This window comes from Loxodonta africana, chromosome 1 (assembly GCF_030014295.1).
Source record: "Loxodonta africana isolate mLoxAfr1 chromosome 1, mLoxAfr1.hap2, whole genome shotgun sequence".
Classification (NCBI taxonomy): Eukaryota; Metazoa; Chordata; class Mammalia; order Proboscidea; family Elephantidae; genus Loxodonta; species Loxodonta africana.
In genome coordinates this window covers 87,746,569-87,764,212 of record NC_087342.1, presented here as the reverse complement: position 1 = coordinate 87,764,212, position 17,644 = coordinate 87,746,569, and the positions used below count along the sequence as shown (strand labels likewise).

The following is a 17,644-nucleotide window of genomic DNA, read 5'->3' as shown; positions in this document are numbered from 1 at the left end:
GCAGAAGTTTTTCCTACATATGGTTCATATTTGAATAAGTTTTCTTTTGGGGGACAAGTGATTAGTAGGAGATTCCTATGGGCAGAGGGAATGGGGTAGTTTTGCCGAGTTTTTACCTCCAAGGTGCCTCTTCATTGCCATGCCTTTAATCTCTTTGCAGTCAGCAACCTTTTCTCTCTACTGCCTCAGAGCCTATACCCTGCCTTGGTCTTTCCTGATATTCCCATAGCAATTCACACTCAGCGGGGGGCACTGTTTTTCCAAAGTTGGTTATTTTCTGGTGTTTTCAAAATCATCCTGCTGCCAGTATTTCTCAGGAGTTTGGGTGGTTTCTTCCTGCACAGGCCGCCTCCTTGCTGTGATGCACTGTGGTGACTACCCGTGCCAATTCTGCTAATTTGCAGCCCCTCTGCCTACATGTTATTTGAAATTCATGAGTTTTATTTATTTATGTATTTAATGTCTTCTAGGTTCGGTGAAGACATATTGTGGGGAAGTTTATTCTCCCTGTTTTTTTTTGTTTTTTTTTTTTTGCTTTGTTTTTCTGTCAAGTGTGGGGGGAGATTTGGGTCCAGGCTACTGCCATATTCCTACCACTAGCCAAAAATAATAACTGTTTCTGTTACCTCTATTTAAACAAAAAATCAAATTTTGCAAATATCTCATTGACAGACTTTAATTAGATACATTAATTTTAATGCCACAGATGATGCTACTGTTGAGTCCGACTCTTCTTTTTAACATGTTGGCTCTGAATATCTGACTTTATTCTTTATGAGCTGCTTTTTAGGTTTAACTAAACATTCTGAGTCTCCTTCTTACTCCTATTTATCACTTATGTCACCGAAACCAAAGCCAGCGCTGTCGAGTTGATTCCGACTCATAGCGACCCTATAGGACAGAGTAGAACTGTCCCATAGAGTTTCCAAGGAGCACCTGGTGGATTCGAACTGTCGACCCTTTGGTTAGCAGCTGTAGCGCTTAACCACTACACCACCAGGGTTTCCATTATATCACAGTGACTCAGAATTTATCATGTATTTGTTTTCCCTTAATTATGTTGCAAATGAATTCAACTCCAGAATTCCTAATCATTCAGCTCACCATAGCTCATTCTGATAACCTCCCAGAAGATAAACTTGCTTCACTTAACCCTGAAAAATAGACTGAAACCGATTTGCTAATTGTCGCTGTTATGTTTCCTTCCCAAAGCAATGGAGAACATCACTAGAGCAAATGAGTTTCTTTTGCTGGGACTGACCTGTATTCAGGAGCTGCAGCCAGTAATCTTCATGGTATTGCTCATTCTATACCTGATAAATCTGTTTGGAAATGGGGCCATACTAGTGATTTTTATCTCAGAGTCAAGACTCCACTCCCCTATGTATTTTTTCCTGGGAAACCTTTCTTGTCTTGATATCTGCTATTCCTCAGTGACAGTACCCAAGCTCATGTCGAACCTCCTTTCCACTCGAAAGGCTATCTCCTTCCTAGGCTGCATCACCCAGCTACACTTCTTCCACTTCCTGGGCTCTACCAAGGCCATGTTGCTGACCATCATGGGCTTTGACCTATTTGTGGCTATTTGCTACCCACTCCCCTACAAGGTCATCATGAGCCCCCAGGTGTGCATTCTGCTGGTAGGTGTGACCTGGCTCACCGGCTTCTTTTATGCCCTGATGCATTCAGTCATGACTGCACACCTGAACTTTTGTGGCTCTCAGAAGCTCAACTACTTCTTCTGTGATGTCAAGCCTCTCTTGGAATTGGCTTGTGGTGACAAGAGGCTCAACCAGTGGCTCATTTTCATTGTCACTTGCAGCTTAGCCCTGGCAGCTTGCTTCCCGACCCTCCTCTCCTACTTTTACATTGATGGCTTCCTTGTGTTCAAGCACTGGGCCTGCAGTGCACTCCACAAGGCTCTGTCCACTTGCGTCTCCCATTTCACGGTGGTTTGTCTCTTCTATGGAACTGTGGGCCTCACCTACATTCCCACTACCTTCACCACCTCTGTCATACGGGAAAGGTTTGTGGCTGTCATACACACCACTGTCACCCCAGTGCTGAATCCACTGATATACGTGCTTAGGAATAAGGAAGTGTTGTTGGCTCTGAGGAAACTGTTTGGGAGGAAACTGCCTAAGGACAGTTGGTGGCAACACTAGAACAAATGAAAACTGCATGTGGTTTTATGACACTCATTTTGTTATCTGTAATAAATATATTTCTTGAATATTATTTTCCTTTTAGAATTGATATCATTGGTAATTAGATTCTTCACTCATATGTGTCCAGTTGCTATTCATTTTTTTTCTTTATTCCTTCTGTCATTCTGTCAAAATATTTGTTGAGCAGAAAATGTTCAAGGATACTATAGAGGATATGATAGTAAAAAAACAAAAACAAAAAGCCTACAGGCTTTTTACTTATTCATCTCCTTAGAGTTCACCTCCTTCACTAAAATTTAATATAGATATTAAATTTTAGTGGAGGAGGTGAACTCTAAGGAGATGAATAAGTAAATGCATGTTGCTGTCAGAAGGTGATACATGTCATGGAAGGGAAGGGAGAAGCATTGTGCTGAGGTTGACACTTTTTGTATGGTTGGATCAACAAAGGCTTCTCCAAGAAGGTAACGTGAGCATAATTCTGAAAGAAATGAGGGAGTGAGTCATGCAAATATCTGAGGATATATTAACGTCTGAATATCTGATTTTATTCAGTGCAGAAAGAGAAGCAAATGAAAGAGCATTGGGGTAGAGTGTGCTTGCTGTATGCAAGGAAAAGCAAAATGGTCATTGTGCCTAGAACCCAGTAGGTAACGGAAAAAGTGGCAGAAGATAAAGGCAGAGACAAGGCTATGTCATGGGCCTCTCGTGGATTATTTTTTTTTAGTTTAGCATTTACACTGAGTGCTATAGGATGACATTAGGGTGTTTGATTAATGAACTGATCTGATATAACTTCTGTGTTGAAAGAATCACAGTGAATGCTATGTTGAGAATAAAGAGTAGGGCAGCAAATTGGTTGTTGTGTGCTATCCAGTCAATTCCTACTTAGGGAGACCCTATAGGACAGAGTAAAACCACCCTATAATGTTTTCCAGGCTGAAATCTTACAGGAGCAGATTGTCACGTCTTCACTCCCATGGGGCAGCTGGTGAGTTCAAAACTTTTGGTTAGCTGCCAAGTGCTTAATCATTGTGCCACCAGAGCTCTTCAGTTTTTTTTTTAGGATTTCCTCATTGTCCTTTAGATGAGAATTGTTGGTGGGCTTAGACAAGGGTGATAGTGGCAGAGCTAAGAGAGGTAGTTAGATTCTGGGTATATTTTGAAAACATTACTTTTAATATTTGCTGACAGCTTAGATGTATGCTGTGAAAGCTAAGCATCAAGGATTATTCTCAGTGTTTACTTACCTCTGTTAACTCTAAAGAAATGTCTGTAGTGTAAACAAATTAGGCTATGGACATAGCAAAGATGTGATATAGACTTGAATTTGTTCTTCTCATAATGGGTTGACTTGAACTCAGGCAATCCTTCCCATTAAGTAGCCCTCTTAATGTCCTGAACAATGTATTTTTAGGACCTTTAGCTATGAGTCTTAATTGACTCTAAGGGCATTGACTCTAAGGGCAATAGATTTAGTTTTGGTTTTTCAGCTTTGATGCTTCCTGTGTCACTCAAGATTTTCCGCGTAGAATCCTTCAGTATTGCAACATAAGGCTTGAATTTTTTCTTCAGTTCTTTTAGCTTGAGAAATTCCAAGTGCGTTCTTCCCTTTTGGTTTTCTAACTCCAGGTCTTTGCCATTTCATTGTAATACTTTACTTTGTCTTCTTGAGCCACCCTTTGAAATCTTCTGTTCAGCTCTTTTGCTTTATTATTTCTTCCATTTGCTTTAGCTACTCCACGTCCAAGAGCAAGTTTCAGAGTCTCTTCTGACATTTATTTTGGTCTTTTCTTTTTTTCCTGTCTTTGCAATAATCTTTTGCTTTCTTCATGTATGATGTTTTTGATGTCATCTCACAACTTATCTGGTCTTCAGTCATTAGTGTTCAATGCATCCAATATATTCTCAAGATGGTCTCTAAATTCAGGTGGGATATACTCAAGTTCACACTTTGAATCTCGTGGACAATGGTGCACCCATTGTGTGAGTGATATTCTCCTTTAAAAGCTGAGTGCTCATGGGTGTGGGTGGGCAACAGCCTCAATCTCCTCAGCTTGATCCTCCCAATGTGTTATCATGGCTTGCAAACCAGGACAATGACATTTGGCCCCAGTATTCTCAGTGGCACCACACCCAAGGTAGAGCCTCTGTACCACTAGTGAGGGCTAAGTGGAAACAGGAAACCCCCATCTCAGCTGTACTCACACTAACATTAGCTTCAGCCACAGAGATCTGGGGCCAGGCTGAGAAATGCTGATGTCCTGCCACTTCTGAAAAGATAGTCCACTGATAGGAAGCTGGAACAAGATGGAACACTGAGATCTTGGCTACATTCGTGTCGAGTGCAGTTTCTGTCTCGCTGAGCAGGGAGGGGGAAGGTAGAGAGTGTGTCCTGAGTCAAACACCACAGATTCTCACCATTCTTACCAAGCTCTAGTAGATTTTCTTGAATAAATATTTCTTCATTTACTGCATGCCACAGGACCATTTATATGTATGTAAATAAGTAATCTCCAAACTCAGTAGCTTAAAGTAACAGAAATCTAATTTTTGCTCATGCTACATGTTCTGATGATGTTTGAGAAAGAGCTTTGCTTTGTGTGGTGACTTACAGATCTCAACAGACTGACATGGTCCAATTGAAAAACACGGTTCATTGACTGGCACCTTGCCTGCTTGTTATATAAGTAACTGAGAAATGTGCATTAAATTATCCTCCACCAAGATTTCAACTGATATTTTAATTCTATTAATTTTCACTTTATATAGTGTCAGGTTATATTGTCAGTTGTGTAGAAACTTACAATTATTATGACTTCCTGGGAGATGGAGCACTTTATCTATATGAAACTTTCCTCTTTACCTCTACTAGTTATGCTTTGTTTTCTCATAGTTCACTTTATTTGACACTATTATACATCTGAGTCGGAATCGACTTGGCGGCAGTGGGTTTGGATTATACATCTACCAGATTTATTTTGATTATTGTTCACATGGTATATTTTGTTCTTTTACTTTTAATCTTGTTGTTTTTGTCTATTTAAGGGCTGTCTTTTGCAAGCAGCCTAAAGTTAGTTATTTTGATGCATCCTGAAAATCTTTATCTTTTAGTTGGAATCTTTATTCTGTTTGCATTTAAAATATTAACAGATATGTTTAGGTTTAAATATACCATTCCTCAATGTACTTTCCATTTGTCTTTCTACTTTTATTTTCCTCCTCTCTTTTCTTGAATTCTGTTGTATAAACTGTGAAACATATACATATATATATTTTTGTCTATCAGTTTGTTAGATATACCATTTTATCATTATTTTAATAGTTATCTTAAAATTTATAGCATGTATCCTTGGTTTATTAAAATACTGTATAAATTAGTATGCTTACTACTTTTCTGATAACATAAGGATGTTAGAATACTTTAACTCCATTTGCTTTCCTCCTGACTTATATGTTATTTTTTTCCTTTAAATTAAATTTGTATGTAGGTTAGAATTTAGCATTATTAATGTATTATACATCAATATTTAAAATTACAATTAAATTTCGTATTGCTATTCGTTCATCTCTTTTTTGCCATATAAGGTAATATGATCATAGGAGCAATGTCTCATCATATTTGTATGTTCTGTCCACACTCAAGTGGAGGAGCTTTTACAATGATGAGGGTCATTGGGCGTCATCTTTGATTCTGCCTACCATACACAACTAACTCAATAATTGTTTTCTGGATCAAATTAGACAAATAGTTATAAATATACAATGAGACATATGCAGTTTAAATTTCTGTAATTATATGATGAAGCTCACATTAACATCATTTATCATAATAATATTTCCATCAATACCTAATATTGAGGAACAAAATTAACTGTGGAATCTGACAACTTCTTTTATGGAAGTATTATTTTTTAAAAATTTTGCCACTCTGGGCAATTTTACAATATACCCTAGTTGCTAGTAAGATTCTCAAAGTCCTCAAGGTCTCTTTCATTGCTGTTTAGGGAAAAAGTATTTAAATTTTCAGTACAGAATGTTTTTTTTTTTTTTTGATAAATCATACAAACAGGAGAAAAAAGATGATTCTTTGGTTGGACGTATGCATTGGGAGATAGGAGACAGTGGCACCTTCTTGCTATAGTCAGTGTGGTTCCAAAGGTAAGCGGGCAGCAATGCTAGCAAAAAATAATAATAAAGAGAATTTCAGCCTTGCTCACACATAGTGAAGAAGGGAGCACTTTTTCTTTATAAAGGTGACAGTGTTTTTCTCCACAAAAATTCCTGGTTGAGTCATCACCACTGAAATACAAACTGAACCAAACTGAGTAAAAGCAAGCAAACAAACCCATTGGGGTCGAGTTGATTCCGACTCATAGTGACCGTGTAGGACAGAGTAGAATTGCCCTATAGAGTTTCCAAGGAATGCCTGGTGGATTCGAAATGCTGGCCTTTTGGTTAGCAGCTGTAGCACTTACCTCTATGCCACCAGGGTTTCCAAGCTCGGTAAGTGGGGATAAATTAAGTTGTGTTGATACAACGAAGAAATTATCCTATGTTTTGGCTCATATTCATTTTGCTTTCAACATAGAGGATATAAGTTTTCTGAGTTAATTTTTAATGAATAATGATCCTTAGTATTGATTCAACATTCTCCAAATATTCATTGTGTTCAGAGACTGCTCTAGGTGCCTGGGATGCATCATTAACAAAACTGGTCAATGGAATGATGTTGTGAAACTTATATTCCGGTGGGAGAACAGGAAATAAATAACAAACATAATAAATAGGTAAGGTATTTGGCATCTTTGTTGTTGTTATTAGCTACCATCAAGTTGGCTCCCTGACTCATGGTCACTTCATGCACAATGAAAGGAAACGCTGCCCTATCCTGCACCATCACCGTGATCGGTTGCAGATAAGACTGTTGTGATCCATTGAGTGGCAAAGATCAATGAATCACTCTCTCAATATTGTTCCATTCATTATTTAATTTGCTTAGTGTTTTACCTAGATTTTCTCATTGGAGTCTGATCTCCTAAGATCATAACATTAAATGAGAAGAAGTAAATTAAACCAAGTTATCTGTTACCTTGGCAAAATATTTGAATAAAAAGTGACAAATTGTTTTAAGCATTTATTTTTTAAATTCTTTATTACACTAAAAAACCAGAGCAACTGATTAATTTTTGCCATATAATCAAAATAATTTCCTAGAATTCTGGAGTCAGCACATTTCCTTAATTTTATAAATGAGTCCTCTGAGTGTCAGAAAATCTAAATGACTCCTGAACTGAAAATGTTAATTGGTGGCAGAGTTAGGGACAAATATTCTGGTCTCCTTACTCTCTTGGTCTACCTCTCTCATCTCTGATATATTCTCTAAGATCAACCAATATGGTCCTTAAGCCATTCTCTTCAGTGAAACATCAAAATATTATAATATGAGCATTAGTGCCATAATCCTGAAAATGTTGACTTTTACCCATTCTAGGAAATTATTTTCACAAAATATTTAAAGAGGAACCTAAGGACATTTGTTATCGTCATTTAGATGTTCACTATAATATTAACCATAATAAAAAAAAACCTTTGATAAAACAAATATTAAGAGGTATGGTACTTCCATATAATGGAGTCATATAAAACTCTAAAAAATTATGTTTTAGGAGAATATTTATTAACATCCATGTCAAGGTAAAGACATAAACCAAAAGATTAGCAGAAGTCTTCTTTGATGCTGGGATAATGGATTATTATAGTATTTTAGTTTTCTGTATTATCCACACATTCTACAATAAACACATATTGCTCTTATAATCAGGAGCCCAGGTGACACATAGTTAACTTGGCTGCTAACTAAAAGGTTGGCAGTTTGAACTACCCACCCACTCCACAGAAGAAAAATCTAGTGGTCTTCTCCTGTAAAGATTACAGCCTAGAACACCTTGTGGGGCAGTTATACTCAGTCAGATGGGGCCACTATGACTCAAATTCTACTGGAAGGTACCTAACAGCAACAACATCATTTATAATCCAAAAAAGTTCAAGCCAATTAATTTGGAGAATACAAACTAACCATGCTCCTTGACCATGCTCCGTATCGTAAACATTAAAATCATCTTCCTATGGTTGACACTCACTTCCATCCTGTGCATTAATTTATAAAGAATAATTCTCCTTTCCATGTCACCTTCCAATCTGGAAAACACACTCTACAAAAACCCCCATTCTTATGACAATATAGCACATGTGGATAGTCATCAACAAATAATGAACCAGATATTTATATAGTCACAAATGTACATCTGTTAATCTATTCTTAAGATAATTTGTGTGTTTATCTAATAAGGCAGTTGGTGATGCTGAGATTATCACAGTTTTTGTTCTGATGTGCTTTGCCTCCTTTCCTTTTATTATTATAGCTATGAAGCTATGAAATATTTTTTAATAAACTTGATGCTATTATGATTCCTACTGATGTATGATGACCAGCATGATTAACCTGAGCACCAGAATCTCGTTGCCCCATGTTCTTCATGACTGGGGAGAGGCATTCAAGAGAAGCTAGTAGCAAGATAGAGGACAACCTTCAAAAGCTAGTTTTATTGATCATATCCTCAATATCTAAGTCTAATTTCCCTTTTGGAGTGATTTCTCCTAAAAATTCAGGTGTGTGTGTGTGTGTATAAGACGGGAGTAAGTGCAAGAGCAACAAAGGGAAAAGAAGAGAGATTGTACTCTGGCAAGTTTTAAAAAACCTGTGTTCCAGAATATATGCCATTGAATGAAAAATTGTAGAATAGGGTATATTATAGGTTGAGTTGGGGTGTATCTTCACTTAATTTATCCCTACAGTGTTATAAGGCAATCTCTACAAATACATCAGAATTGGCATGCAGAACGAGACCTATTTGTCCTCTTAGGTTGTTGAAAGAGCTCAGACTATGGGTCCAGACCTAATTAGCTTGAAATCATCATCTTTGTGATTACTAGCTATGTGACCTTGGGTACGGTCCTTACTGCTCTGAATTCGGTCAAGTAGCCAGAAAGAGAGGCAGTACTTTCAAGAGCTGTAGCCAGTGGTGGGATAGTATATGTTTAAACAACTGCCTTTCCAGGAGGTAGGGAAATACACATACACATGCTCACACACACAAATGCTTATTACAAATTTAACTGATATAAAGAATGTGTCATATACAATTTACAAGTAATAATAAAATACACAATACTTTTTAATTGTCAATTAAATATAGATAATTGATGTTTATGGAGTGTTTTGGGTGATTTTTGCTGAATACTTGTATCCATTACCAAACTATGGTTGAAATCCAATCATGGTTTGACAAAATCAGACTATGAATAATTGCTCGAATGCTATCCAATTCAACAAATAAGTCACTCACATCCTTGATGAATGCCATGGATGTTGGTTGATGTTTTTGTTTATGTTAATAAGTAAGACAAAATTGAATCAACGGAGTTGTACGCCTGAATTTCACTGATTCAGGATATGAGTGACATTTTTAATAAAGCAGATAACAGTTTTTCAGTATTGGAAGAAAATTGCTTCATTGCTTTTTGAGTTATTCACACTGTAATGGCTTTGGACATGACATTTTAACCAACAGGTGAGTGGATGTGTATATATTTATGCTGAATGCTAGAATGCAGGGTTCATTTGTTGTGGGATTGTGAATTTTAGAAATACACACACTCTCAGTGTTTCCTTTAATTTATTCCTTGGCTGCCTCTCAGCCTCTTCAAAGCAGAGAATGTTCTTTTCTTTTTAAATAGGATACCAAATATTCAAGATTGTCTCTCTTTTCTCATTTAAATAGATCCAGAAACGCCACATTTCCCAGAAGTCTCCTCAGATTGCTTAGAGTGGAGAACTTGGCATCAATGGTTCCTGCTAGACTGAACATGTAGCATAGGTTGTATAGGTTGAACCATAGGTGAAATTGTTGGTATTTAACTTTTTTTTTTCACCTCAAAAATAGCTATTTATATGATTCTACCTAGCATCTCTAAGGACTAGCATCTCTAAGGACTGTTTAGTGTGTGCCCTGTGTTCTCTCTGACTCTAAGCTTCTTTAACCTTTGAACTTGGTTGTTCTCTGTTGTTAGTTGCCACGGAGTTGGTTCTAACATATAGTGGCCACATGTGTTATAGAATAGAGCTGCTCCATGGGGTTTTCTTGGCTGTAACACATGAGGTCGCCATGAGTTGGAACTGACTCAATGGCAACTAACCACAATCTTAATGGAAGATTTCCCAGCCTATCTTCTGTGACACCTCTGGTAGGTTTGAATTGCCAAACTTTAGGTTAGCAGTCGAACACAAACCGATTGTGCCACCTAGGGACCCATTTGGGACTTGGAGAAGATATGAAATCTTATTGCTCTTTTCTCTGTCTGTCCTGTACACAAGACTCTGAGTCAGTGGCTCTGTCTCATGCCATCAGATCACAGTGGTAGGGATGTAATGCGTGTTTGACTCCCTTTGTACATCTTCCAGCCTGGCAGGGGACAGAGGCACTTCACAGAGACTTCCAGATTCTGGGTATCAGAGGCAGAGTAGGAGATATCTGCCCAATGGAAGATTGGAATGGGAGAAAACACAGTTTAGAACGAATGGGTAAATTTAGAATCTCAGGTTAGAATTTTTGGATGGATCAGGATCTTTGAAGTTAGAATACGTTGTTATTAATCTGTGTTTAAACTCAAATTGACCAGAAAAGCAAGCCTCAGAGGAAACTCAGGCCTTCAGGTTTAAAAATTTAAAACTGGGATGGATGAAGATGACAGTATTGAAGTTATCAGGACATGAGTTTTACACAGATTTCCAATCCTTGAAGTGTTCGTCCTTGGACGTATCTCTAAAAATGGAAATATTAGAAATATTTGTCACTAGGAGTAATGTTAATACAGTATGTGTTAAAACACAGGGGAATTGTTTTGAGAAAATGTAAAGTGAAGAAAAGGTATAATACAAAACCTTAAATTCAGTGTGATCTGGCATATATTCTTAAGATTCAAATTACCAGTGATTTTTTTAAACTGTAGATTTCTATATTTACAAATTTTTATAATGAATACATCTTTAATATCATAATAAGTTTTAAAAATTTTCTGTTAAAACATTTTATTTTGGTGTCATAAATATGTTGCTAGTTGAGAAAATGTGATTAATATTAAAATGAAAAACAAGAATCAACTGAAATTCTTCCATTTAGTAATAAACATTACTTACATTACAGGCTATTTTAGTTGTCTATATGCACTTACACATGCTTGCAATACACATTTGAAGCCATAAGAAAAAAATATCTTAATTGTTCATCCTTTAATTTCCATTCTTTCATCCCTACCCTGGCCCAAAACTTAGTACCATCTCTCTAGTTAATGGTGCCAGCACCCAACATGTTCCCCACAATAGAAATGTGGATTCATGTTTGATGACTCTTTCCTCTACTTCCCTGTCCCCCCTGCTCCAATCTTTTGAAAAATTCTGCTTACTTTATGTCAGAAAAATTTCACAGTTAGGTTCCTCTTCTCTACTCCTATTACAATAGTTTAAAATAAATCCTAATCATAATTTACTTTGGCTAATGTAATAGCTCCCTGAAACTAGTTGGTCTCATTTATACACAGTTATGAGTCTTTGAATTTTTTCATGCTATTCCTATGTTTAAAATTCTCTATTGATTCTGTATTATTGAAAAATAACAGAGGAACTTCTGGAACTTTAATTATTTTATGTATATGTATAATATATATTACACTTTTCTTATCTAATCTTCACAACAACCCTGCAAGGTAGGTATTGTTACCTTCATGACACAGATGAAGAATTGAGATTCAGAGATGTTATTTAGTAAAAGGTGGAACAATGACTCGAACTCAGATCTTTACGATTCTAAGGACTCTGGTGTTTCTGTAAACCAGATTGCCTAGTCTACAAGGTCCAGACTGCTTAGTAAAGCATATAAGATCCAACCTACCATTTCAGTCTCATGAATCTGCACCCCCCACATCAAGTCTGGTAACTGGCTGTATGAACTTCTCCCAGTTTTCATTTCATGCCTCCATCTCTTTGTCAACACAGTACCCTCTCCTACCTAATAGCTCCAAGATATCCACCAAGACTCAGGTTGAATTTTACCTCCTCTGTGAAGCCTTTCTCTGTTGCTTTGTGAGAGTTACATGCTTCATCCTTCAAGCTTCTCTATAGCACTTTGTTTATTCCATGTTTATGACATTTATCACACTGCTTCACACGACATTCATTTATATCTGTTTCTACTATTAGACTTAAGCTCCTTAAAGGTAGAAGCTGTATGTTATTCATGATCATATTCTCAAAGCCTATATTCAAAGCCTGGGGTACCACCTGGAAGATTAAAAAGGAAAAAAAAAAATTGCTTTTGAGATGGTTCCGACTCATGATGACTCCATGTGTTGCAGAATAGAATTGCTCCATAGGGTTTTCAAGACCTTTTGGAAGCAGGTCACTAGGCTTTCTTCCAAGGCATCTCTGTATGGTGTTAAACTGCCAACCTTTCGGTTAGCTGTTGTTCTTGTTAGGTGCCATCGAGCTCGTTCCGACTCATAGTGACCCTATGCACAACGGAACAAAACACGGCTTGATCCTGCACCATCCTTACAATCGTTGTTATGCTTGAGATCACTGTTGCAGCCACTGTGTCAAGTTGAGTGCTTACCCGTTTTTACCACCCAGGCACTCACCCAGAATATGGAGCAGTAAAAATCAAGTGTTGAGTGAAGGAATTAATTGACATATCACTGAAGCTGTTTCCCAACTGCTATCCAGTTTCTACCACCTACAAAGTGTCTTGCATTCCCTGCCAGATGGATATTCTTGGACACACTTTCATCCCGTCATTCCTCTACTTAAGGTACAATGATTCCACTATTTGTTTATATCTACGTGTAAATTATCAAGTTCCAATTCCATTGCTTAGCATTCCTTTACAGACTCTGTATAATATGGCCCCACAGCATCTAACTGTAAAAGTGTAGTTTTAGGTTTATCAATGGAATTTTTCCTGTTTCCCCCAAAATACTATAAACCCAAACTTTCTATGGGGTCCAGCTACCTTCCAGCAGGGATTTCTGACAGGTGTTGTGTTAGTAGAAGGAGAACTATCTCTCCACCCTCTCCAGCCCCAATTATTGTTAGAGGAGGGCTGGGAGGAAGGGGAGGGTTTGTGAAGACGGGTTATCTCCATCCTTGGCCTTTTGATATGGTAAGAGGGTGTGTTTGCAATTGGTTTTCTTCCTAGAAGCCAAGGGAAGGACGAGTGCCTGCAGAGAGAGGGGGACTGACTTCTGGTTTCCTAGTCAGATGCCCACTAAGCTACTGGGCTTGCTGGCCAGCAGCATATTGGAAGAGTTAGGGGAGGAGCTTTGGGAGAGATGTTGTGGTGTGGCAACCAGATGGAGAAGGAACATACCCTGCTTCCTGAGCTACTGCTTTCCCAGGAGTATGGAAGATAGATCCTACTCATGGGTACAGTCCCCAGAGTTAGGGTCCTGGGAGGCAGGTGATTTTAGGGGCTACACTAGATCATAGAGCAGAGTCTTGGGCATCAGTAATTCAATCTGAGGTCACTAGCTGGAGGTCAAATGGAAGATGAAGCTGAGTTGTTGGCCAAGAATTAGGGGAGCTGGTCACCGCCTGTCTAAATTAATCATATGAAGAGCTAGAGCAGAAGCTACCACAACCAAGAAGAAGATACAACATTGCCAGCATATTCTCTTCACCTCCCCCAGATCAGAAGAGGAAGCTACTGGACCAAATCTAGTACTAATAAAAGAACCTTGAAGTGAAAATGTGATTGAAGCTTAAAAATTACACCCAAATTAAAAAAAAAAAGGACAAAAGTAAACAGTCTTAATAACTAGAACACTTTCAAAAGCTAAAAGTGAAAATTAGGTAATCTGACAAATTAGGGAATCTGACTGAGGGTCATTCATGGGAAAGAAAGGGTGTCAATAGATCATAAAAATAGCTTGTGGCAATTACCATAAAAATAAAACTGTTCCATTTTCATACCTTAAGATTTCTTAGTAAACTCTATATTTCATTAATTCCAAACACGTATTTAACATTCCAAGAATCTAATGGTTGGCATCAGTTCAGGCAGCTTTTCCGATTACGCACTGCAGCTTTTCCAGTTACACACTGATCCATTAGGCACCTTCCTGCCTCAGTGCCTTTGCTCATACTTGGCATCCTTCTCTGTTTTGTAAAAGAGGAACCATCCTTCTCAGCTCATTCACGAAGCCTTATCCAACTGTTTCGAGGTCACTACGTGGTGCAAATAGTTAAACACTCGACTACTAGCTGAAAGGTTGGCAGTTGAACCCACCCAGAGGCTTCTTGGAAGATAGCCCAGACAATTTCACTTCCAGAGTTCACAGTTTTGAAAACTCTATGGAGCACAGTTTTACTCTGCACACATTTGGTTGCCATGAGTCAGAATCAACTCGAGAGCAACTAACAACAACAACAATATCCAACTGTTCTAGTCCACTGACCTTTAATCATTGAGTTCTTACAGTCCTTCCAGAGAGGTTCCATACAGACTGTCAGAGTGGTAATTGGACTTGAATGTTCTTGTCCAATGACCTCATCTATAATGAGTGGACTGAAGGCCAGAGAGGAGGTGGCTTGTTGAAGGTCACCTTGGTGGTGCATAGTAATGTGGGAACTGGAACCCAACTCTTCTGGTTCCTGGGCTCACCTATTGGCTTGACACCTTGTTTTGAATTCTCTTGTGAATGAGTTTATCTTTCCATTGGCACTGTAAACTCAGTATCTATGTCTCATAAGGCCCTTATAGAGCTTTCTATGCCTACGGTCTCAGCAGTCCACCAGGCTCAGAATGGCAGGGTTGGATTTACTCTTTAACATTTCTGTTTTTCCCTCATTTATATTTCTTTCCCTGTGTGACAAACAGCAAACATCTGTGACACTACTGGTCAGTGGGGAGTGTAACCATGGAAAAGGTTGAAGTTAGGGAGTTTTACAGTGAATAAACCAAAAAACTCAGCTGTATCCACTGAGCTAAATCACATAGAGGACAGAGACGATAAGTGAGAAGTTACTTTCTCCATTTTCCTCCTCCCTTGTCCAAATAAACAAAAATGTATAAACCACTAGCATAAACATGAAAATCTGCACTGAGCTTTTTTTTTTTTCTTTTCCTCATCCTTTTCTTGATTATCAGATTTTGTGCTGCCAGCATCACCTGTACCTAACATCATTCCTTCCAATTGTCATTCCAGGATGTTTATACACCTGCCCGGATGTGCACAGGTTAGCAGCTCCTTGGCATTCTCTTCTCCACAAAGAACAACCATGTCTCATCTCCTCTATGCTGAAATCTGAAAGAGAGAACTGATTGGGGTGCATTTCAGTGTTCTCTTGGGCCCCTAGAACTAGTGTCATGACATGTTAGCTTTATATTTCTCTGTTCGCATCCTTGGTGTTTTTTACGTTTTAGGATGGGAGTGAGTGGGAGGGAGTATGGAGAGTAAACCAGACTCTGCTTTCATTTCTTTTGCTTTAAAAATAAGTAACCTTATGGTCCCTTTGCCTCACCCTGTCCATTCTCCAATATGCTCATAGTTGCTTGCTTAATGCTTATGCCTAGAAGCTGAGCTAGTAGTTGCATTTATCAGCTCCCTTGTGGTCGTCTTAGAGAACTCACTGAATTCCCTGAGTCAAGTTTTCCCCTGAAACCTGAGGCAAATCATCTCTGATTCTTGCTCTAAGGGCTCTTCAGAAATGTGGAAATATTATAAATACTTTTCACTTTACACTTACCCTTATTATTAACTTTTTAAACCAGGTGAATATACAATTTATTAGAAATAAATCTCAAGGTATTACTGAAATAGAGCCACTGATATTATCACTTCTCTTCATGAAACTGTCGACAAAGTTGAACCAGAGGAGATAGACGTGAAAACAGTTAATCCTTAAAAATATAAGATAGAGGCGGAGCCAAGATGGCGGACTAGGCAGACGCTACCTCGGATCCCTCTTACAACAAAGACACGGAAAAACAAGTGAATCGATCACATACATAACAATCTACGAACCCTGAACAACAAACACAGATTTAGAGACGGAGAACGAACTAATACGGGGAAGCAGCGATTGTTTCCAGAGCCTGGAGCCAGCGTACCAGTCAGGTACGGCACAAGCACAGAGAGCTACTCCCCCCCCCGAACTAACCCCGGGAGGGGGACCAGCTGGTTCCGCGGGCGGCGTGGGACGCAGCCAGTAGGAGAAGTCCCCGGGAGGCAGTGACTGGTCTTGGAGCAGAAAGAGCAGCGTCCCAGCTGGAGAACTGTCCTGCCGGGATTTGGACTGGACGCAGGTACAGCATAAACACGGAGAGCTGCTCCACCCCCCTGAACTAACCCCGGGAAGGGGCCCACCCGGGTCCCGCGGGCGGCTTGGGACGCAGGCGGTAGGAGAAGTCCCCGGGAGGCAGAGACTGGTATTGGAGCTGGGAGAACAGCGTCCCAGCTGGGACACTCGGTCACGGCACAAGCACGGGGAGCTGCTCCACCCATCTGAACTAACCCCGGGAGGCGGCCCAACTGGTTTGCGGGGACGGCACGGCCACGCGGCTGGAGGGACGAGAAGTCCCTGGGAGGCAGCGACTGATTTTGGAGTCGAGAGTGCACCGTCCCAGTAGGGGAGCCTTGACGCTGGGCGTGGGGCTGGAAGCGGAGGATCTGACCGTGACTCCAGCAGGCCAGACCCCCCGGGGGCAATCTCCACACAGCCAGCACACATAGGCATCGCGCCCGCGGGAATCTCAGATATAATAGTCATTCCAAGCAAGACAAGCAACTCTGGCTATATTCTGAGGTGCTACTCTCCTATCTCTCTGTTCCCTCCCCCACCCTCCCCAGGCGGCTTCATTAACATCCGAATAGCCTGAGCCAGAGGGAGAACTCTGATAGGGATCTGACTGCATTTTTTTTTTAGCGGATTTTCTGGAAAAACTAGTTTCCCAGTGATGGCTCGGAGACAACAATCCATATCAAACCACTTAAAGAAGCAGACCATGACAGCTTCTCCAACCCCCCAAACAAAAGAATCAAAATCTTTCCCAAATGAAGATACAATCCTGGAATTATCAGATACAGGATATAAAAAACTAATTTACAGAATGCTTAAAGATATCACAAATGAAATTAGGCTAACTGCAGAAAAAGCCAAGGAACACACTGATAAAACTGTTGAAGAACTCAAAAAAATTATTCAAGAACATAGTGGAAAAATTAACAAGTTGCAAGAATCCATAGAGAGACAACATGTAGAAATCCAAAAGATTAACAATAAAATTACAGAATTAGACAATGCACTAGGAAGTCAGAGGAGCAGACTCGAGCAATTAGAATGCAGACAGGGACATCTGGAG

The 17,644-nt window shown here is 39.2% G+C and overlaps 1 protein-coding gene across 1 annotated transcript; it reads left to right on the top strand.

Moving 5' to 3' along the window:
* Positions 1-565: 565 nt before the first annotated feature.
* On the top strand, positions 566-2,165 carry LOC100656074 (olfactory receptor 12D3-like). Its single transcript, XM_003421806.2, has one exon. It carries the CDS (start codon positions 1,215-1,217, stop codon positions 2,163-2,165), a length of 951 nt encoding a protein of 316 aa, XP_003421854.2. The 5' UTR covers positions 566-1,214.
* The last annotated feature ends 15,479 nt before the right edge of the window (positions 2,166-17,644 follow it).